General features: G+C 35.8%; 1 protein-coding gene across 5 annotated transcripts in view; it reads right to left on the bottom strand.

The window, feature by feature from the left end:
- dab2ip (DAB2 interacting protein) overlaps positions 1 to 24,631 on the bottom strand; it is a 199,028-nt gene that overhangs the window by 162,132 nt on the left and 12,265 nt on the right. For 3 of the 5 annotated variants that reach the window (XM_015384535.1, XM_015384531.1, XM_015384532.1), the window contains exons 2-3: positions 19,971 to 20,095; positions 15,391 to 15,496 (exon numbers count right to left, since the gene is read on the bottom strand). In XM_015384535.1, coding sequence (XP_015240021.1) covers positions 15,391 to 15,496; positions 19,971 to 20,095 — 231 coding nt within the window. Of the gene's footprint in view, positions 1 to 8,095; positions 8,336 to 15,390; positions 15,497 to 19,970; positions 20,096 to 24,631 lie in introns of those variants that run through there. The other 2 variants (XM_015384539.1, XM_015384538.1) reach the window with 2 other exon arrangements.

Consider the following 24,631-nt stretch of genomic DNA (forward strand, 5'->3'; position numbering starts at 1 on the left):
CCTTTTCTAATTTAAATTAATTAATTCAACATAAGGGACCAACTAACTGTTCTCTTGACTTTCTCCCCTTTGAATCGATGAATTATGCATTTCCTCTGTTGCTTATGTTCTTTTGACTATTATGAATGTATATCTTAGCTCTGGGCTTTTAAACATGCTTCTTAAAAAAACCTTGACTTGTTAATTTATTCAAATTTTTTAACTGTACTCTCATTTATCTTTTTTTCATTCTAAAGTCTTTGAAAAACCATTTTTTTTAGAAATAATAAGTGTCTGTGAAAAATTTCACTCAGGCTTTAGACCACATCTTAGTGAGACCTCCCTGATAAAGATACACAATGACATAGCCATGTCTATAAACAGTTGGCGCCCTATTTTTCTGGTTCTCCTCGACCTTACAGCAGCCTTCAACGTAATTAATCATTCTATTCTTTCCTTTCATCTGATGCACAGTGCTCTCAAATGAAGTGGTTTACTTCTTATCTAATGGATACAACATTCTGTCATCAATCTACTAGTGCTCCCCTTTTGTTTGGTGTTCCACAAGTTTCTGTTCTTGGTCTCCTTCTCTTTATTTCATACAATGCTATCCGGGGAATGTATAGTTTATTTGCCCACTGTTTTGTTACTTATGCTGAAAACTTTATACACTTATCTATCTTTTGAGCCATGCTATTTCCTCTCTCCTGGACTGCATAATTGCTGTTAAACAGTGGCTAGGTCAATATGATGAAGTCGTAACTAACTAACATATATTACACCTAAATAAATTCAAACACATTTTAAAATGGGGGGATATTCCATTCATTGTTTGAATTTGATAAACCAGTTGACTCAAAACATGTTTTTTTTCCATTTATGTCATCTTGTCAAAGTTAATTCTTCTCTGAATTGACTTGGACAGGGCCATTTGTTTTTCTCATTAGCTCTTGACTTAAATAATGTGATGGTCCATATCCATATCTCTCAATCTTATTTTAATCATCTTCAATTTTTCCAGAACACAGCTGCGATACACTGAATTCTTGTCCAACTTAGAATTGAACTTAAACTTTTCTTTTGTTTTTTTGCCTTGGCTTGGTACAGAAGAGATAAAAACACAATGTTAACTAAAAAAGAGCAAAATGAAATGTAAGACAATAAAATAAGTGAACAAGAGAGTCTGCAACAGGCTGCACACAAGTTGATGCATGCACGCACTGACATAAATGTATAAGCATAAGCATCTTTTCTCAAAGTAAAATTTCATGCTGACATAATGGATCACCTTAATTGGTCAATACCTGTTCAGAAGTGCAACTTTAAGGCCAATTTTCCTTTGACAGAATATAAAAACTTAGGCTTGCACACAGGAAGCTTCAGAAAATACAATTGTACATTTAGTGTTTTGCTTTTAAATTGCTTAGACGGCAAGCAAATTAGTTGCATATTGTCTAGAAAAACATCAAAAAGGGAAGAATCAGAAACTTCTGTGCAAAAAGGTTTGGTCACATGACCTCGCAAAATTAAACTCATACAAGAATGCACATGCACGTCCTATTGTCCGTGAAAACAAAGATATTTGCAACTGGAAGCAGGACAGACTAAAATTTGCATTTTCATTTAGAAAACATCTGCACAGGCTTTTACCCTAACAGAGCAAATATATCTCCCTTTAACTGGGATGAACTGCCAGTAAATCCTATTGTAAAATAGATTACAACTTCTACGCTGACGGCCCAATTCCTAAATTTACTCTCAGTGTGCCACCCAGCTGCTGTCTGAAAAAGTTTTACCACATGACATGGCAACCAAGAATAAATCCTTTATCCAGAAAACTGAACATTCTTTGTAAAAAAAAAAAAAAAAAAAAGCCCTGTAGCCCTTTTAAGCATAAGACTGTGGTTTCAAGTTGAGCATATCTGGGGGTTCTTAAAGTGTAGAGAGAAACACTTCAAACAAGAAAATAAAAAGAAAGACCCCCTTGTCTCTAATAAAAGTCCTTCAAGTAGTATCTCAGTTGGCTTACTTCCCTGGCTGAATAGAAACTCTCACACAAGTTATAACACACCGTCATACCAAATAAGTCCACCTGTTTTCTGCTCTGCTTTTTCTGCAAGCCCTCTGCCTTTCTCATCTAGGACAAAAAAAAACAGGCAGACCTATTTACATGTCAATGAGGGGCATAGTGAGGACTTTTTTTCCATGTTCCTTTCTTCTCTCTGAAACATACCCTCATCTCTTCAGGTTTCTGCAAGATGTATTCTCTTTGATGCCAAACAAAGAGATATCTGCTCATAATGTGAAATATACTGTAAGGTTTTAAGCATATCCAGCAGAAAAAAATATTAGGTGTGCAGAAGAAGCAAAACTCTCTTTGTAGGCAAGTCTGATAACTATGCATACAGTATGAAAGCTAATAGTATAAACATTTACCACACTTTCTCTGTAACATATTCTACACGATCTAAAGAAGCAAAACTGAAAATATAAATTTGCTTTTTCGATTGGTTATACTCATTTGCTTAAGCCTTATAGATACAGATATATAAAAGAATTACAAAAATTTATTTAAAAATTAATTAAAAATTAGAGTATAATTCTTATATATTCCCCAAAAACTAAGACTGTTTATTCAAATTATTGGATGCAAACTGTTGGTACTTCAACATACAAGGAAGAAGATTTGTCATCTCAATCAAAATATTTGTTATATTGAGAAGCTTAAACGTTTCATCAATCCAAGTCACATCAACTTCCAAGAGCCCCTTTTACAACTTCAAAAGTAACTTTTTATTGCAGCCGGCATGAATGAACAGATGCAGAGTTTGGAAGTAAAGAAAAAAACAATTTTGTATCAACCATAATTCTCCCCATTACAAAGACCCACAACGAAAAGAAAATGTTTTGGCAGAAAAATGGAGGCTGATGGTGAGTTTAAATTAGGTTATGTCATATTAGAATAAGCGTTCATTACCACATGTTTTGCTCTAGTTAATGAAATAATTATATTGCGCATGCTCTCCTCCAGTTCCGAGGAAGTCGGAGCGGAGCAAGACGGGAGGAACCGCGGAGGCTGTAGGCTTTGCTTTGCACAGGCGGTCTGGTACGGAGTGGTGCGGAGCGGGGATGTGGGATTTCGGGGTGAGCCTGCTTCTGCTGGAGTTTTCTTCCTGTTAAAAGGTAGTTTTCCTCTCCACTGTCGCTACAAGCATACTTGGTGTGAGGGATTGCCTTTGAGTCAATGAGTTGATGCAATTCCTTAGACATGTGTTGTGAATTGGCGCTATGTAAATAAACTGAACTGAATTGAATTATGACATAAAGTACTTGACATCTGCCTTAAGAAGAAATGTTTTTTCTAGGTACATTAAAAGCACAGTGTTTAAAGCATAAAACTTTGCAGTTTTTCCCCTCTGCATTTAATATTCTAATCAACTCCAGGGGGATATATGCGGCACAAACCGAAAGCTTACAATACCACATAAGTAGAAAATGTAATTACAGTATTTACAACATTTTAATGTCTCTTTGGGCCATCAAATAGTGAGTCATAATCATTAGTTAAATTGCAAGATTCTTTAGACGTTTATATTTGCAAACCAAAAGCCAGTAGGAACCGGGGCTCATTTGCCATATTATTCTGCGTAGATCTGTACGAGCAGTTACAACATTTTCTTAGGTGCATGGTGTGGAAAAACTCAGGATGTGTGGAGGCCATGTGGAGAGAACATGGAAGTTAAAATGATGTAATTCTGCCACACATGGCTTTGCAGACCTTGCATCAATGCATCAAGCATTAGCCGTGTTTCCATCCAACTGAAATGCTAATTTTAAGCAATAAAAGTTTGAAAAAAAGGAAACGTGAATTTGTGGTTTTTACATTTGGTATGAAGTAAATCAACCAAGAGATGTGTAGCATACTGTCATCGTATGTCGGCTTCCACATCACGCATAGGACTAATAAACAGAAAGTAAAGGCTGGAATATACTGTGTACCACATATCAGTAATGGAGGAATTATTTCATGAAATTGTTACTGGCAATTTCCTACGACAACATGTCAGCTAGTAATGGAAATGTTGCTTCCAGCTATGTTTACACACATAATAGGAACATCTGGGAAGATGCTGACAGGGGAAACAGCTGATCAGTCAAGTTCGCTGTCAGAGCTGATTGGAAAAAAGTGTTTCCCTCTCTGATTTTGCCCATTAATGATTTTTAGCAAAAGCTGAAAATCACCTCAAACAGATGCAACTTTCTTTTTTGTGAATTTGAGTACGTTTTTTCAAATTTTTCTTTTTCTATCAAGCTTTACTGAAATACTTCAAAATGCACATTAGAAAAAGCTTATGTAAATGCAACTATTGTCACTAACCAATATTTACCAGTAGCAGGTTCTATATCATAAGCTAATTTGTACATGTGTAACCAGAAATCAAAATTGCCATTGGTTGTACTTTATGGAAACTGAGATCACTTATTTCTATATCTAATTATACTGTAAAAAGTTAATAGTGACATTGTTGATTTATATCATTTCTGTTGTATCACTTCTCTATACTAGATCTGCCCAGGAAATACAATCCCTGCCCTCCTTCCGACATTGCATTTTTTGGCTTTAGATTTATAAATAATTGTAGTTACTTTCATGTTGGTTTCATGTTTACATTTCATTGTACATGTATCATAAAAAGCCTAAAGAATGACCCAACTAAAATGCAGATAAACACAGTGCCAATTTTAGTACCGAGCATGACCAATCAGGATGTCAGACAAGCAATATCACTGAAAAAGTGTAAACCCATCCATTCTTTCAGCATAATCATTATTAGTATTTTATATGATGTAGCTCAGTAGGCTTTGATCAATTCAGGATAGCAATAAGTAATTTCAATACATTAAAAACAACGCTTAATGGCAACTTGAATGAATTTCTGGTCGAACATGTGCAAATGACCTTAAGTCATTTGCACATGTTCCAAACAGGCCTTAAGGCCTTAAGTCAAGCACAGTATTGATCATGACAAACTAATGGAGTGAAAAACTGAAAAGATATTTAGGTTTTATGTTGGATTTTCAAACCTTAGTTGACAGGTTTACTACTTTGCAACTCTGGTCATATTAATCTGAGGGAAAATAGATCATATGGGAAGTTCAGCAGGACTTCTGGCTGCCTTAGATTAGTGTGTTGATGCGTTTGAGTATTGCATCATCTCTTACAAAAGTTCCCGACTATACTGGAAATAGTTTGTGAAGTTTTGAATATTCTAAAGCCTGAATAATTATTGTCTTCTAATGCCATAAACCAGCAACAATCTTAAGTTATAAAGAGAGGTGGTTTGGTTAAGGTTTAAGGCTGCTTGGATCTAATTGGCACCAGAAGGTATTATTGATTAATAAAGTACTGTTTAACTGAATTAACCTGGATGTGCAAGAACTGTTTTCCTTTGTATTGTATCAGTGCTGAAAACACTGTTTACTGTATTTCTCCTGAAAACCAAACCCTTGTTTTAACATTTGTCACTTATTTCATCGCTGCTATTTATTTATTTCAAATTAATTATTAAATAACTTCTTCACCTGTTATTTCATTTGATTTAATGTAATATATTATTTTAATTCAAATCAAAACCCCAAAAAAGTAACAAAAAGTTACAAGAACCCAACCTACATTTCTTTTCAGTGTCAAACAACATTCAGAAAATACTGCATCTTTGAATCTGTCAAAAATACCCTTGACAGTGGATATGAAGGCTCAAGTCCAGACATGTTACTTGATTTGAAGAATGCAAAAATGGAAAAACACTTTACGCTATTGATCCCCCATGTTTTTAAATGGAGAGGTAGTAAACATGCAGCCCACAAACACCACTTTGTTACTGGCATCATATTCTAAGTCAACTTTAATCTATTTTCAGTCTTTCTTCTTTAAACAATTCATCGATTATCTCTTTTAAAGTTTCTCTTTCTTTGAAGAACTTCTCAATTAGATTGGTAACACAGCTTTTCAAAGCCGTATTGAGTGACGAAATATATCAGGCATCAGCACTATCTTATGATAGAAGGAAGGGATATATGCAGTCACAGTTTGGTGCAAGGCAATAGGTAATATAAGACAACAAAATGCATGCAGAAAGGTCGTTCAAGGATCCACTTTCAGATTTGTTGCAATCAAAAGTGTTAATGGGAGTATTTTTCTTTTAAAGAATGGAAATTGATACCTGTGAGTCTGGTAAACTGTGAACTAATCGAATGACATCAAATGATGACTTTCTTTTTTCATTTACATCACCTTGAAAAAGTATTTCTAAACAGTTTTCTTTTAAATGTCTTTTGAATGTAGTAAAACACCAAAATCCAATTAAATTGTTAAGAAAATAATAAATAATTTTAAAACTGTTTAGAGCAGTGGTCTCAAACCCTGGTCCTCAAGATCTACTGTCCTACAGATTTTAGCTGTGTTTAGCTGTGTTGAAGCAGGTATGGGTTGGAGACCACTGGTTTAGAGTGTGACTTAAATTCTACCCAACTTTTGAGTAACTATAGTCTCTGTCGTGTTAAAGAGAATCATCCCCTCAGAATGATACTGCCACCATCATATTTCACAATGGATATGATGTTTTCAAAGTGTTATCCATGTTTCTTTTCCACTTAAAGTTTTTTTTTTTTCTGGTAAATGAGTAACATATTGCTAACTTCAGACCTTATGTTTGCTGTGTTTTTGTATGGCTTATAGCAAACTCTTTTCCATAACATTCAAAATGTTGTCTTGCATGGCTAATCGTACTCCCCCATTCCACTGATTTAATGGCTAGTCCTTTGACTTGTGTACTCCTTGTCCAGATATTCGGTTCTGGATTATTTTTTAATCATGCACTTCTTTGTGTACACCTAATGCAAAAAAATCGAATTATAAAGCTGGTTCAAGATTGAGGTTGTAAAATAGAAACATTAAGAAAATATGTTTTACCCCATCTGCACCGAATGAACAAGTCCAGCTGGTTGAAATAAGATGTTTGACATTTTGAGTCAGGAATTCTATGTGAAGGTGTGGAAAAGTAGGTTCTTACTTATCTGATTTAGACTGTTTGTAGAAGTTCCTTATCTCAAGAGATGGATAAAAAGCTCTACTCTGCAGCCTCTCCTCCCCTCCTCTTTTTCTTTGGGACTTCTTCTCTACTCCTATGGCAGACGGCCCATCACATAAAACAATGTGGCTCAGACGCTGGCAAAGAGAAACTATGGCCTCCTGGAAATATGCTCTCTGTTGACTCATTCTCTAAACCACATTCTTCATCAGTAGCACAGCAAAGTCCTTCCCGTTGGCCATGAAGGCAAAATATCTTTTCTGGCCGAAATAATTATATATTTTTTTTACTTTTAGCAACTTAATGATCAAGTTAAGGCCTAAACTTTAAGAGAAAGACAAGATGGATTTAAAAGAAAGACAAACCAGCTAACAGTATAGTCCAGATCCCCTTGGATTTATTTGTGTACATAACTCTTTCTCTTTCTTTCTCCCCTCCCCACCTTTTCCCACTTTCTCCAAATCCCACTTTCATTCTTTCGCGCTGCTCTGGGTTTTCGAAGCACAAACACCCACATACTTCCAACGCTGCACACACCACAAATATACAGATTCACACAGCAGCCAAATTATCGTGCAGCCTTCGAGTAGGAATCCCACACCCACGGTCCTCACATATGCTAATTATTCTGGTTGAATACAAAGAGGAGAGCTTTCAGTTTTTACTAGGCTCATACCGGGAACAGCTTTAACTCAAACAGAAAGAGAGTTTCCATTCTCCAGGCAATTTTCTCACTTTTTCTCTACTAACAGCAAAACTCCGAAAGAGAAAAAAGAAGATTGTTAAAGTGAAATATTTTCAGCATGATTTCACTATACTGTCATGAAGCCCCTTTCACCTTTTCACCCCCTTCCCAACAGAGCTGACTAATGTTCTATTCATAATGACCACAGAGGGCCAAGTCAACAGGCTGGCAATAAAAACAGGATATATGGAAAAACACATGCCCCTACTCTGTTTTTCAAATACTTTTTCCCCCCTGTTGTTCCTTTTAGATATTTTTTACTCAGTTTTTTCTTACTTACCATTCTGTGCATCTGTTTGGGTGCTGGTGTCAGGCTCCATGGCAAACTTACAGGGTAATGATGAGCGCCCAGATCAACATTCCCACATTCTGACTTAGCCGAAGAACTTCTCACCAGCTGAATTTCAACCGATACAGCTAGTTCAATATAATGTCCTTCTGCTGCCGTCTCTAGTCCTGTTGTTCTTTCCAGTCAGATCAACTGGCTCTGATCTGGGCCCCCAATGCCTGCCAGCTCAGCTCAAGCTTCTACTGTTGTGTTACATCTGTCTGACTGAAACCCTCTGTGGAGAGCAAGGCATCGAGAGAATAACAGAGCCTGGAATCGGAGGGAGGAGACAGGGGCAGTTCCCACATGGAAAGAGACAGATCTGGGTGGAGGGAATTGCATCTGTGCTAAATGTCTCCTCTTTGATCAAACTTTTCTCCTTTTTTAAAGCAGTGTGCGATTTTGGTGTGAAACACTGAGAATAATACAAGGATTAATCTATTTAAGCTGCCTTGGAAAAGTGTTTAAACACATTGAAGACAGCAATAGTCAGCTTAAGATACTCTGTTCATATAATCTTAATTAGCCTCATTCATGTATATACCTAATGCTATGTGTTTTGGACTTTAGACTTACAACTTATTGCACTTCTCAAGATATTGGTGGCATGGGTTTTTTTCACCAAGACTTCTTCTAGATATAAAAAGAGGTGGTACTGATGAACCACAGTTGGGATTTCTTCAGTTGTGTCCTCTGATAGTTCACATGGCGGCAGAATCTACAAAGTGATTCTTTTTTTGCATTCCTATACACATTTTCTATAGGTAAATAATTTGTATATTCTAATAAACAAGTGTTAAACATTCCTTGCTGGCTGATATTACCTTAACAATATTAGTAAGGAACGTTTCCTTCGACCAAACAGATTTCAAATTTGCCCCAAAGGGCCACCTGTAGGGCACACCCTAATGTCAGCATTTTCTCTCCTCTGACTGTCAGTGCAAAATGCTTCCAGCCAAGCCATATTGACACTCTGCACTTTTGTTAAAAGCTGTTTTTCGGGCCTCAATGGCTGATATAAAATGGAGATACTAAAACTTCCTGCACAAAGAAAGAATGATACATTTTGTTAATAAATATTCAGCATCTCTAGTGAGTGTGATATATTTTATTTTCATGCTTTATGGGCTATTTTATCTGGTAACTAGATGCATATTTAATCTGAATGGCTCTGTTGGTGTTAATGTGGGAGATTTATGGTTATGGAGTAGAGGATTGCAGTTGTCTTAAATGGGCTTTTCTCTGTATTCACCATCACGCTAATCTTCCTCTAGGTTATACCTGCGCCTCTTACATTTCATATTGTTGTTTCGTTTTTCATCCAATTGGTGACATATTTACAACCCTAGGGTGCATAAATCTTTGCCCATTGACAAAGCCCCGGAGAGCCCCAGGCGCACCAAAGTTTCGCCCTGAGATGATAGGAACTGTCGTCACAGTCGGAGTGCGGCTGATTGACAGGTCGAGTCGTGGAAGTGAGGTCCCTTAAAGCAAACTTACCAAGACAGGCTCAATGTGAAATAAATTGGAACTGATCAGCTGAACATCAAAATTAATCAGCAGTCCAAAGACAGATGGAGACTGTACACTTTTCCAGGACCTGGCTTAGCTACAAGGCTTGGCTAACTGCATGCAGCGAAGCTAATGCTTTATTCTGCTAACTTGACTGCCTGCCTCCTTTTTCAAACATCAGGGTTTGACCCAGCATGCATAAAGATTGTAGGACTGATTTAAATCACTTTTTCAAAAAGGAGAGAAAGAAGAATGAACAATCTGGGATTCATATGGAAAATAATCTAATATAGTGTAATTTTCTAGATGTTTGTTAATTTGCATAGTTGCTCTTAAATAAATACATTCTCATAAAATAAATAGTTTTTATATATTAAGAACATATACGCTGACTAAAAGCTTCCCTACCACTTTAAACTTTCTCTTCTTTACATAGTGACACTGAGCAGGTAAAGACATACATTTTCTCATTCTTCCAAACAACTCTTTTTCTGACCAAATGGTAATCATGCACTTTGACTTGAAAGAAAACATTAGGATTATTTGTTAATTTTTTAAGCATATCTTTGTTTAATACTTTCTATATAGGGTCTTACATCGAGGAAAAACTGAGAAAAAATGCAGATCTTATAATTAATAAAATAAAGGAGATAACTGCATTAGGATAGAGATAAATATTTAATCTCTTGATGTGCTCTACAATTAATACAAGTTTTTTTTTTTTTAAAACTTTGACAAGTTCCAAAGAAAACATGTCAGGTACTCAATATGAAGCGTGAAGATGAAACAAGATGAAAATGCTATCTAATTTGTTTGAATCCTTTTCATGTGCATGTAAATTGAATCTAAGGGATAAACAGGTAGGATTCAGAACGTCAGACTGAATTACTGGTTAAGCAAAAGTGTTTGTAGTTTTGCAGGGTGGAGAACAACAACAGTCAAACACACAGCCTCGCTCACAAGTTGGATATTTAAAACAGAAAAAACATACAGATAACCTTTATCTGTATAACATTATCCATACCCCGGAACGATTTAGGTTTACAAAAATATTTTAATTGCATACAGACATATCTCGTTTCATCAATGTAGAACCTGTGTAAGGAGCTAAGATTAATGGCAGAAAGACCTTCCAGTTTCCAATACATGGGAGATTTTCATCAAAGAAAAAAATTCAAAATACGAAGAGAAATATTCAAACAGGCAAAACAGATGGTCACCAATAAGAAAATTTCTGTAATGCCATTAAAGATTTTTCTCAAGGATTACAGAGAAGGTTTTGACATTTCATTTTGTAATTAAAGTAGTAAAAGAGATCAGTATGTTTCTTAATTTACATTCCTTAAACATCCTTTCATTAATTAAATAACTGTTTTTATGTAGTGATGATCTACAGCAAAGGTTTTCAAAGAGGAATGATGATTTTTTTTTAAATTATCTTCTTCATTCCAACAGAAAGAGAGCTGCCAGAAAAATGCAGCTCTATCTTTGTTTTACTTGATTGTAATAATTTGTTTTTATGTTTGTACAATATTTATTTTGATGAAATTTGCATGTTCATGATCCTACAGTTTAAGAATTATGCTGAATGACCATGAGTTTTTATTATGCAAAAGCATTGTTTTTATGACTTATTATTAGAAAAGTAAAACATTTTTGCTTTTGGCAAAGTTTTTTTGTGAATGTTGTTCATGACACATATGGAATTTGAACCCAAGTGCCACAAGTTACAGTCAAATGCTGCATTCACACCAACTATATTTTGAGCATCAGTGATCCTGGGGTCTGTTTCACAAAGCAGGTTTACTGAAAACTCTAAGTTTACTGAATCTGATCTCATTGAAAGGCTGAGTTTTCCGTTTCACATAGAAAGTTTACCCAAACTCTGTTTCTGTTACCATAGCAACATTCTCCCCAGAGCTAACCTGGTCGGGAGCAGGTTTTGCTCAGAAAACTCAGAGTGTCCTCTGTTTTTCTGTTGTAAATTTGTATGAACAATAAAAATAAATCAGTCACAAGGTCCAGTAAAGACATTAGGTGTTAAAAACACAAACATAGTTTTTCTTTCAGAAAAGGATCCAATTAAAGAATAAGTGGCATTAATTGATGTTGAATTAAATATTTATACGGAAAGGGTTCTCAGACTGCATATAGATGTCCTTTCTATTCAGAAAGTTATCTTAATGAGGGCTACAGTTTAACATCACAATCCATCATATACATCCAGGACCTTATCCATCACCACATTTGCAGCATTGCAGATTTCTATAACAGGTATTTAACTGAACCTGACTTGATGTGTAACAGCATTATAGAAAACAACTGTGCAGTCAAACAGCCACTTAGTATTTACTGTGTGATGGAATACAGAAATAAAATGAGGGGAAAGCCCATGATATCCCTAATGTGTGTATGACATCCCTAATGAGTTGTTAATAAGCCTTTGGATTAATTTTTGCTGTAATGTATTTTCCTGAGAAAGTTCGCTGTTTTCAAGTTCGTCTTTTTATGAAAAATGGATCACAATGGTTTGCCCTAGTGGTTTGCCTTAGAGGAGGCATTGTGCTGCTTTCCGAACATAAAGATGTGATTGACTTTCTCACTCCTCTGTTCTGGAATTTCTTTTGATGTTGGCAAGATAATCTATAGAGAATATTTATTTATTTAGATATAGAGTTTTATTTTGACAAGACCAAATTGCTTTGGTGTTACAAATTAGTTCTTTTTGAGCAGTTTGATATAAAACTGTATCAGTCTCTACAATAGGGGTCCCTTCTATTAGTTGAAAAAAAAAACATTGTTCTTGGGTATGTTATTCAGATTTCCTGTAAAAGAAAGAATAATAATCCTTTTTTAAACCTTTTTTTTCCATCATAAAGAGCACTCCTCACTTTTTAAATTCTTCAGGAGTGTAATTATTTTGTTCCAGTTCTGTCTGAAATCCCAGAATATATTTTCTGGATTAGATGTGTATCTACCCAAAACACATATTAAGGTTAAGGCCTTTATAGACAGTTTACATGTACAGCACAGAGGGTGATGTATTGGGTCTTGCTTTGAAATCTATAGGTTTGTTTCACTTGTTATATGTTCCATCCTACTATTGAGTGGTAATACTTCAAAACCACTTCCAATTATATGCAAAAACAACATCTTGAATCTGGGACAAAAGACCTATGAGCCTATAGGCCTATTTAAATTATAATAAATAAATAGATTGAGATCCACTAATTTATTGTCATATACACTTCAGTGCATGCAACCGGGGTCTGTAACACACAGACATCATTCATCGCATTAATTAATAATCAGTTCTCAACTTCACAATAAAACACTTTTCAGTGGCTCTATGCCAATTTGAAAAGCTGGCATTTAGGGGTTGTCTTTCTTGAATTTGTCTCTTTTTTTCAAACTTTTTTCAGACGAACGAAACACAAAATATAATAAACAGTCTCTTCTACATAATGTAGCCACCGCTATCTAACAAACTAAGTCAGTGCCACAGAACGTGAGAACGTTCATTGCCTCAAAGCGGTGCAGGAAATTTGAAAATGAAGGATGTTGGCTGGAAGGGCTTGTCTAATCCAGTCAGGCAAGCTTAGGTTGCGGGTGCTGAGCCTGTGCCTGCCGGGGACACTGCTATCAGAGGCACAGTCTCCTCACTCCGGCTTCTCTTCCTTGTTGTGGTTGCGGTACTAGTGTTCTTCTTCATTTATTGTGGTTTTCCAAAAACTTCTGTTGCCGCAAGCGGGATACCTCATTACTCAGGGACCACTAGCTTGCTTTGACGTTGCCATGAAAACGTAACTTCCGTGAACTTGTGCTGATCAGGCCTCAAAATAATTAAAATAAAATCAAAATACATGTAATAGTAAATTTTAAAAAGGTCAAAATCATTTCCCAAAATATTCAAAAGAAAGTTCTAAATTGTGCAAGTATTTTAATATATTTTTTAAATCTCCATCTCACCAATAGGGGGTGCTGCAGCACCCTCAGCAGCCCCACTTCCCGCGGCCATGTCAGTGATCCACAGACATGATATATCTAAACATTATCTATGCATGCTCCACAAAGTGTACCTCAAGGTCCTATCAAAACAACAGAAGTACATTTTAAAAGTTGTTGTATTTCTTTGTAATTATGAGGGAATTGTTTTTGATCAACAATTGTTGATCTTTGATAACTAATCAAAACTATATTAGAATGTGTTGCTTTAACAAAATCCCAGTAAAACATGGAATGGCCTGACATAAAACACTGTTTATTATCATTATTATTCAATATAGACAATATAACCTTGGTGTTACCTGAGTAAGATTTAAAGGTATCAATGGTAGATACTTCCCAAGCCTTGGTTGTACGTTTTCTAACCAGGAAATTTATTAGGAACACCTTCCTGGATGGTTTTCCAATTTTACATCATAGCAACATAACGCAGCAGCAGATCTGTCTGCAGAACATCCATTTATAACTTACAAAAATTGCTTGTTGCATTAAGACCTTCTTGATGTGGAGGCCAATGGTGAAACGTAAACTAAACTGGTTTTCATGTTAAAGAAACCAGCACATGGTATATGCATACTTCCAGGTACATGATGTTGCTGAAAGGAGCCATCAAAAGAGTTTGAGTTCATGACAAGATAAAAACTAATAGGTGGCCGGTTTGACCAATGCATGCTGTCTTCACTAAAAGCTGATCTTATTGTTTGATGGTCTGCAATACAACAACAAAAATTCATTGTTAAATTACACCTGGCAAATATTTTTATTGTCTTTGTTTTTCCAGGCAAATAATTTTCTTATCATCATTCTGTCAGCTAATGGTGACATCGTTTTATTAGCGTTCTCGAGAACATCTCTAGCAAACTACACAAAGTAACTACTTGTTTTACTTTACATTTTGTTTTCCCTTGATTTCCCATTAATATGCATACATAAAGAAAGCAATTATGAAATTATTTTAAAATGGAACGTATGTTTCTTGTCAGGGATTGTCTTTACAGGTCCCAAGTATAAAAGTGGTGCCTATGATAATAAAACAAAGCTTTGTCTAAGTCTAAAAAAGCATCAACTACTTACGAAGTCATCTATATGGTAAACATCAAACAAGAAATAAAAAAAAGGGAAGCAAGAGAGAAAACGACAGGCTGCCCATTCTTTATCTAAAACAAACACCATAAAACACATGCTTGCATCGTCTTCTGAAGAGAATCATAAGAAAAGCCTAACTACTAAAACACTTTGTTAGGTCGTATGCCAATTTGCAGCTCATACACACTCCAGTCCCAATATCTCTTCAGTTCTAACTTTATGTGTTGATTCTCAACTCTCAGCTTTCACTCAAATTAAGTCTTTACACCTCGGTCTGAGGAGAGCTTGCAAAAAAACCTGAAAAAAACAACTTTTACAGCAGTATTGGAGTGTGGAAGGTAGTCTGTCATGAATACAGAACAGTGTGAAGCAGCAAGCACTCCATCTAGTGGATTAACAGTATCAACAACTAGATAGAAAAACTTCCTTTTCTGTAAGTATTTTTACCTCGTGTGCTCCGTTCGGCTCAATCTACATGACGATCTTTAGATTTAGGTTTGACTTGAATGAAAACAGCTGTTATCAATGATGCACAAGTCTAGTCAACACATACAGATGAAATTGCCCATGCAACCATTGAAATTCTTTCCAGTAAACTTGGTTTGGTGTTTAGTCTCAGCAGCAGGAAGCTTTGGGCTGCTTACCGCTCTCTGTGGAAATCTGGCTGTGGAACTCTGGAAACTGGGTTTCGACTGGAACACTGATGGTGCGTCGCAGAAGATGGGCCCTGGCTGACGCAACTCGCCTCCCCTGCAAAAACAGACAATCTCTAAGAGTTTGAGGCAGATAGAACTGTCAATCAATCCAACAAAAATGAGAGAAGAGTACCAAACAAACAAAAGCCAAATGGCATACACTTAAATAATATATCACACATTGAACAGGGCCCTTATCTCTATAGCTGTGGTTATTCTGATCATTGTGTTAAATATTGTATAGGGTTGACATCTCACAATAGCTGTTGTAACCTTGATAAGTGAGTGTCTGTTGTTCCAAGTAGAACAGGCATTAGCAGCGCATCAATCTGTGCCAACCTCTTTTCTTTCTGTAGCCTACATTGTAAATGTTTGGCTCCAAATGATTAAACAGACAAAAGGAAAAGGAGGGCTTTGAGGAAAGAAAGGTCTGGTGTCCTCCACTTGCGGTGATAATGGCTTATCGAACACGCTCACGTCTCTAGACTCATTGCAACACCCTGTCTGCCTTGTTTTCTCACATACTCTGATACGACTGTCAGAGTATCTCTGTCTCCATCTGATCCTTTCCGTCATTCTCTTGTATGTATCAGGGGAAAAAGCCTTCTCCCTAGTATCATCTTTTTTCTGCAGCTTTCAACCTAGATGTCAAAATAATCTGATCTAACACACAAAAGCGGATCATGGCATTACTGTATTATCATAGTGTGTATTCACAACCCGTGAACTAAGGTCATGCTGGTGTCCGCAAGGTTGGCACATCTAAAAAATTGACGTTTTTCTAAGGAGGATTACATTCAGAGAAACTGAGAATGTTAATTTTCAGGTGTTTTTTCAGATTCCTAACTAAAGGTCAGCATATACTCTGACTAGGCCACTCAAACATACCTAGATCTAGCTACATAGCTATAATAGAATGCCATTGTACTTGTTAATCTAGGGTCCTTGTCTCAAAACTTTTGCTGTCATGTGCTCTGAGCAGCTTATCATAACTTGGGTGCCTTTTTTGTGTAATGTTTTCCTTGTTCAGCCTATCGGTCCAGTTTGCGAGGCCATTTCTTTGTTCACAGGTGTGTCTTACCTTTGGTATTTTCAGATGAGTGATTGAACCTGTTTTCAAAACCTAATTTATTGTTTCATAACCTAATTTTGATTTAGCTCCCCCACAATATTCTCCCTGTAGCTGCTGTCTTCCTTGGTCATCATGTTTGTTTTCTGGTGTTCTCTAACAAGCCTCTTATGCTCTCTTAGAATAATTAGACTTAATTTAATTACATACGGGTTAACTTTATTTACTGATTTAGTGACCTATGTGCGTAGGTTTTACTGAAGTTTAGTTACAGAGGCATTTAAGTAAAGGGACTGAATACAAATAGACAATATTTTTAGAATAAATATTTAGTTGTTTTTTACTTTTTTTTTTTTTTTTATTCTTTGTAAAGAAAAACATGTGATCAAAGTGGGATCCCTGCTTTTTGGAGTGTGAATTATTTCACACTCCAAAAAGCAATTAATTGACACTTGTACAATCAAGAGTCAATTATAAATGGTAAATTCACATCAAAGCAGCACACATATAGTCAATTTTCAAAGAAAGACAAATTACACAAGCAGAACAGATTTCTATTATACATTCTACATTATTTTACATTTAATAAAAAAAAAGTTTGGATGTATTTTAAGAAAAGTTTAACTTTTTGTAAGTATCTCACAGAAAAGTTTGTGGTTATAATGGGAACAGGGTGAAAAAGATCAAAGTGGAAATACTCCTGACAAAAGCCTCTAAGGACTATAAAGCTCAGTGAGCCTCCCGGTTAAATCAGCACTACTTTAAGCAGATTTTAGAATTTATTTGGCTTTTTTTATTATAATTAGGTTTCATATTCAATTATTCATTGTATAATACATTATTCATTCTTCATACTTGGTGACAGAGTAATAATTCGTCTAAAAGTGTAAGTGAACCCTACATTCCCAGGCTTGAAGTAATAAAAGGGTGGGGAAAACATATATCTGACTATGTAACATGAAATTAATGATTTGAGATCATTTGGTTCTGATTCATAACTAAGACAGTAGAATGATAAATATGTCCCTGAGATTAATTAAGGAAAACTGCGTCAAAAATGAACAGGTGAAAACAAATGTTAGGAATAGAAGACTAGACATCAGTATAATGCACTGCACTGTTATAATTACTGTAAGGGTGTGCAGCCAAAACCAGGTGAGATGTATGTCATGCTGGTTAATGTTTTACGTTAATATCCTAGTTTATTATTAGAATAAACAAGAGAGACAGGAAGAATGTGTTGGGTTTCCATGCATAAATGCATTATATATTAATACAATTCAAATATTATGCAGTGTGTCTACTGTTATCTTTGCAGTTTTTATGCAGAGTAACAATCCTTGATTTAGCAGTAGCTCTTGTAACCAAATATGATCCCTCATTGCTGTTTGAATTTCTGCAGAGTATCACATGAGGAACAAGCTCACACTAGATGGATATAATAGCCCACAGACATGGTGCTGCAGATGAGAAACAACTACTGTTAAGAGTCAATGTTAGATTTAGAAAAGTTATATTAATTAAGGCAGAGTGCTAATACTCCTTTAATTGCCACAGTGTTGCTGTTCTTGTTTTTGTACTATCCGGTGTACTTCTAAACAGAAAACACACTTTGCCTTTTATGTAGGGTAGGACAGCATAAGTAGTAGTCTCTTTTTACCCAGCTGACAGGCAGTGTGCAGCAGGAGCAGGTGGTGGGACAGGGCAGAGCTTCACTACTCTGTGCTTCATATGGCCACAGAAAGCTCTGATTCCTCCAGTATATTGTCTCATATCTCCTTTATAAGACATTAGAGATTAACAACCTGTGAGCTTTTTAAAAAGCTCACTAGATGTCCTGTCTACTACCGTATTTTCTGGACTATAAGCCACTACTTTTTTCTCACACTTGGAAACATGCGGCTTATGGTGCGGCTTTTCTGCAGATCTTACCCACCACCAGAGGGGGAAGTCAAAGTTGGAAATCAAAGAATAAGGGGCTTATTATTTAATTTAGCACAAGAACATGCTAGCAGCTAGCAGCAGGCGAGAGGGAGAACAAACGTCCACAGTTCACACATTTGAAATTTATTTGCCGCATTGAAGCTGCTGAAACAATGAAGAGATTGGGCTCAAGTCCTGCAGAGCTGAAATAAAGAGCCGACAAAGCCCCGTCTTTCAGTAAAAGCTCTTACTGCTGCAAACCAACAAGCTAACGGGAGCTAGCATTCTACGTCGCTACTTTAGGACCTATATATAGAGCTCCCCCTACAGGTTTGGTGGGAGACAGTTCAGTAGATATCAGCTGCTTATAGCCAGGTGTGGCTTATTCAATTCAATTCAGTTTATTTGTATAGCACCAATTAACAACACATGTCATCTCAAGGCACTTTATACTTCACCAGATCATATAGTCAAATCGATTCAAAGTTTTCTATCTAAGGAAAACCAGTTGATTGCATTGACTCGGATGCAATCCCTCACACTAAGCATGCTTGTAGCAACAGTGGAGAGGAAAAACTCTCTTTTAACAGGAAGAATCCTCCAGCAGAACCAGGCTCAGTGTGAGCGGCCATCTGCTGAGGCCGACTGGGGTTCACAGTGACAATCAGAGAAACAGGACACTGGAAAAACAGGCCAATCTCCAACATCTATAAACAAGGGTGTGGATGGCAGCAGCACAGTTGATATATGCACATTTCCAGTTTTCTCCAAAAATTAAGTGGGTGTGGCTTATAGTTAGGTGCGCTCCATAGCGTGGAAAATACGGTACCAAAAACAGAGCAATTACAAATTATTGAAGCATGTTACTAAAAGGCAGCTCACATAAAGTACACAAATTTGACATATAGCTATTGAGCATCGGAGATGATTTCATTCTCCTATTACTTTAACTTAAAGAAGAAATACATTATGTCCACTATGATTAGGTAAAATAAACATGTATTTTTTTATTTGAATTTTTTGCCTACATGTTCTTAAATTGTTTATTATGTTTAAAATGTCCGTTCAGGATTTTAGCCATCTTGTTTGGTTCTCTGTTAACAAAACAGAAAGAACTTAGAGATTCACACCATCCAAAGGCTTTTGAGGAAACATAGCTTTTTTAAAAAAGGATCTCTCTGACAGGCAAAATGATGTATCTATGAAAAATTAAACAGTATTGGATGATAGCAAATCTGCTGTGAGAAGTCATTAATTTTGGTTAGTACACTTGACCTAATTCATTCCTATCACGTATTGCCTTTAATCATTTCGGCGCTTCAGATTTTACCATAAATAATGAGATTTTTGATGAATACTTACTTTCTTTGCCTGTATCCTGACTGTATTTAATTCAAACTCAAAAGTGAAAAGGAAGTAATAATGTGGAGGAGTATGTCAAATTCATATAAAAAAAATCCTCACTTCTGACAAAAATGAGACACAATAGTGATACAAAGGGACACAACAGATGAGAGACTGTGCTGTCTGCTCTCACCGCCTCCTCTCCATCGAGAAGCAGCATCTGACGGTCAGCAACCACAGAGCACTTTGGGTTCCACGCAGTTCTCTCTTCATATGAATGTCCGCGTGACATCCGCTGTTGTGGCGGACGCCGTAGATCTAAAGTAAAAGAAGAAAAGAAAAGAATTCACAAAGAAGAAGGACAGTGTATGTTAAGCGAAAGAAGAAAGCAGAAAAACTTATTTTAGCCAAGATTTCTGCATCATCCAATTAAGAATTTACCAACAGGAATTAATTATTCTGAAAGGATTATGTTTAGTTGTTCATTTTTCTCTTGACAAGACAGCAGAACCTCAGCTCTTATGGTAATTGATTGAAAATACATATTTTGATCGTTAATAATGTGTTAAGTTATATGGAGCACTGGAGGTTGGAGACCTGACTCCTCTGAGAGAATGTGATAAGTAGTTACAGTTTGAATAAACCTTTAACATCACTTGTGTTTTATTGAAATATTTAGTCACTGATCACCTTTATTATATTGCTTTTCTAATTCTGTATTTTAAAACTCTGCTTACAACCTTTTTAGCACAAATACAAACTCCAGTCCTTTCTTTTCAAGTCTTAAAGTTTTGATCAGGACTAACATGATAAAGTTCGTTATTATAATACCAAAAATCAATGTCATTATTATATCTGAATCAAAGGTTACACTAAAATATAAAATATTTTAGCATAGCCTTTGGGATGCAATAAATCTTTTAAAACCATTTTCCTTCAGACGATCTAAAATAGGAGTGTCTTTATAAACATGAACAGTCCTTTTATTATTATAATTATCATCATTTTATCATTGCATTCTAATCAGATCTTTGGGAAGGTCTTTTTAAGTTGTCTTTTCTTTGTGCTTAAGCCATTCAGAGGTGGTCTTACTCATGACTACTTAAACTTGAGGTCGTATGGATGAATTCTGTTATCTTTTTTTTTTTTTTTTTTTTTTGCAGTGACAAGAATCAATTCAGGCAAAAGAAGGAATATATCCACCAACTATCATCCTACAGCCTGCATATTTGCCTGTTTTCTAAGATGCTGTGTCTCTTTTGCATCATATTTTCTCCAGCATCTAAAGAAGAACTTTAAGGTAAGGCAAAAAAAAAAATAAACTTAAGCTAATCTTTGAAAATATCCTTCACCAAACATAAAATAAACATTCACTTTTTGTTGGAAAATGCTACTTTTGAAAAGATAAAATGTTTTCTTGTGTTATAATAGTGATCCATAGAAAACATATGTAGATATAGAAAAATATAAATAAGTAATGTAAAACCATGTTATAATGCAATGTATTCACATGAAAGCTGCTCATTCAATTCTCTCCAGCTTTTCTTTTCAGCAGTGCAGTTCCGTATTTTTCTTCCCTCTGGCTACATTCATCGACGAGCTGCTTACTGTACAGTATAATTTCTTTTCTGTGTTATTCTCAAACCTTCTCACATTTTCCAGATATAAAGAGGGAAAACGATGAATGTGCATGGATTCAAGATGATGAAATTGTGTATCATAAGATGGCGAAACTTTCTGCCATTACTCTTGCAAAGACAGATTCATATCATATCATTATAGAGACAAAAATTGATCTGTCCAAAATATTATATGTAACTAGATACAAATACATCTAAAACAACGTTACCAAATAAACCTGTGGAAATATCTTTTTTACTTAGCTTAACTTTTTTATTACTATTATGGTGGAAAAAAGGTTACAACTTTTCAATGCTTGTCCTATGAGACCAAATGCTTTGGAAGTACCTAGACTAATGAAACACAGCTTTTGCTACAACTGTTATTGTCAACTACATGTCAACTTGAAGAAATAAGGACGCCACATATTTTCTTTGCAGATTTTATTTTAAATCAAGAACAACTGCCAGCCATTACTAAAGTATTGCCAAATATCTCTTTATTTATCTCTATATTGCCTAATGTCATATATTAACAGATACAGTTAGCAAACTAAGAGCAGCAAGGCTGACCTGCCGAACTCCAGACTCTGTCTAAGCAAACAACCCAACTAATCAATCAGCTGATATCAGCTTTTTGTATATATTACTGTTTGGAGAGCAGAACCGGTCTAGAGTAAAATATCCTGCAATGAAGCACTTGAAAACTACCACAAAATTCAAAGATGCTTACATGTTGTTGTTGTTTTTTTTATTGTTTTTATATCTGAGTCAACAGAAACAGAAAGAATAATCTTTGCCCATTTTAAATGAAGCCATTGGATTTGTGTTTTTTTTTTTTTGTTTTTGTTGCTAAATTTCCATTGGGTCCCTGATAATTGCCCTTAAAGGACCTTGGCCAGGCAAAACACATTTTTGAGCTTTTAACTGAATCTAATATATTTTTTTCGCATTGGCCGCTCTGCCCTTTCCTCATCAGCGAGATGCTGTGTGGCACCTTTGCTCAAAGTTAAGACTAAGTGTCCTTTTTTAGTAGCTAATCTGCACAGTCACAGCAACTGCCCCTTGCCCAGCTAATGTCTAAGTAGGAAAAAAGTGAAAGGGCTATTGTTTTGTCCTGGTTCTATAAAGAAGAGCTTATATATGAACATAATGGAATGCAGTATTTCATGAAGTTAGCCCTTCCTGGTAAGATCTGGCATCTTAACAGATTTGTATTTTCCAATCCAAGCAACTTCTTGTGTACCCAATTAGCTTTAAAGAATATAGAGATGACAACATAATTAAGCAGGAAAGCTGGACTGCAAAGAATGCAATCCACACACATAATGCTCATTATACCATAAACACTGAGAACATTCATGGTCTCTTAGGGTCAAGCAACACCTCTGTTTGGTATTTATTCATAATGATTCTTATTGTTATGAAGTTAACATTCCATTTCATTAAAGGGAAACCAGTATACTTAACCCATTACATATGCTCTCAATAAACCAGTATGACCATAAACAGAATCCACAACATTTACTATTTATACCCGGGGCTACATATTCCCAAGGTGAAATGAATTATGATGAAGAAGATTAAAATATTGGAATTTTTCAGTGGTATTTCTTTATAAGCTTAGCTGTGCCTCTTTGTCTCTATTTGTTCTACATGTAAGCTCCTGACAACTGCGTTTGTCTCTAAATTTGAGATTTAGAGCTAATTAAATTCACACATCAAGTACGAATCTGTAGCTTTGTTGCTTTTGGGAAGAAAAATAAATTAGAAAGGCAGAGCTCTGTCAGTCAGTGGACTTCCATCATTGTTTGACTCTTACTTGTTTATTTGTCTTCCCTCATAAACCAAGAGTTTTAGTTTTAGCTGATACTGAATAATATAATTTAATCAAAACTGGTATTATAATCCTGTCTCCACAGAATTTGAGTCCAAAAAAGATAAGCATGAAGTCTATTTTAAAAACATGAGTGTAAGCTGATCTGCGAGTGTCAGTGTAAAGAAACCTACCATGCGTGTGCTAGGGCATTAATTTGACTTAGCTTAGGTGATGTTGCCATGATGATGGGTTTAACACAGCAGTGATGAAGACCACATTTACAAAAAACACTATTTCTCGGATTTCTTAGGTCTTATATTAATTCTTAGGACTACATGTGTTTCACATATGTCTAGCTGTAAGAATTATGGGCAACTGTTTTATATGTTGCTTTCTATGTGTCTGAGAAATACACTAAAGGTGTGTTTGCTCTTTTCACTTTAATAGGTTGTCACTACACTGCTTTATTTTATCATATTGTAAAATATTTTCATCTATGTAGGTCTTTCATAACAGTTTTAATAAAAACAAAGCTATTAGAGAACGAAGTAAAGATGTAAATAAGGCAGGTTCTTTAGAGTCCTAAAGGGCCAAGGTCAGGGGTCGGCAACCCAAACTGCTCAAAGCACCATATTGGACCAAAAAAACAAAAAAAAATTATTCAGTCTGGAGCCGCAAAAAATGTAAAAGTCTTATATAAGCCTCGTATGGCAACACAGGCTCTAAGTGTATTATCCCACTATAGAAAGGGACTATGTGGGCTTAAATATATAATAAGAATTCATGATCAAATTTTTATCCTGGAAATGTCACATAGTCGCATGAGGTGTGGGAGGATCAGTAAACGCTCTCACCGCGCGCTGCTTCACCACAGTTAACCACACGGTTTTAGTTTTGTTACATTGATGAAATTATAGAAACACAATAAACAAATGTTTCTATGGTGGACGTGTTTCTGTTGGGAGGAGTTGATTGAGTCATAAGGAACCAAGCAGACCCTGACATCCATCAGAGAAGAGCTCTCTAACCCTGAAATCCCACATCCTCCATCACCAGCATTCCTTGGTGCGATTTATATTTTTAGGATTTGGGGAAAAAAATGGAAGAAAGTTCACATCACAGCATCAGAGCGCTACCTGTTTGATCTGTGGATGCTTTTCCATCCTTGCAACAAAACTAGCAGCAGTAGTGGAGTTTGAAGATTAAATTCACTCCTTAAATCTATCTTTGTGCTCCTCTAATTTATCCAGAAGTTCTACAATCGCACTTTTCTCTCACTCCCAGCTTGGTGTTCCGCTGCATATTTAGCTTGCCTTCCCTGGAAATGCTTTTCCAATTTTTTATTTTTTATTTTTTGACAACTTCTCATTATAAAGCAAAAATGCAGGCAATCCTTCCTCATTGATAATGAAAGCA

Source organism: Cyprinodon variegatus, unplaced genomic scaffold (genome assembly GCF_000732505.1).
Source record: "Cyprinodon variegatus isolate N-32 unplaced genomic scaffold, C_variegatus-1.0 Scaffold315, whole genome shotgun sequence".
Classification (NCBI taxonomy): domain Eukaryota; kingdom Metazoa; phylum Chordata; class Actinopteri; order Cyprinodontiformes; family Cyprinodontidae; genus Cyprinodon; species Cyprinodon variegatus.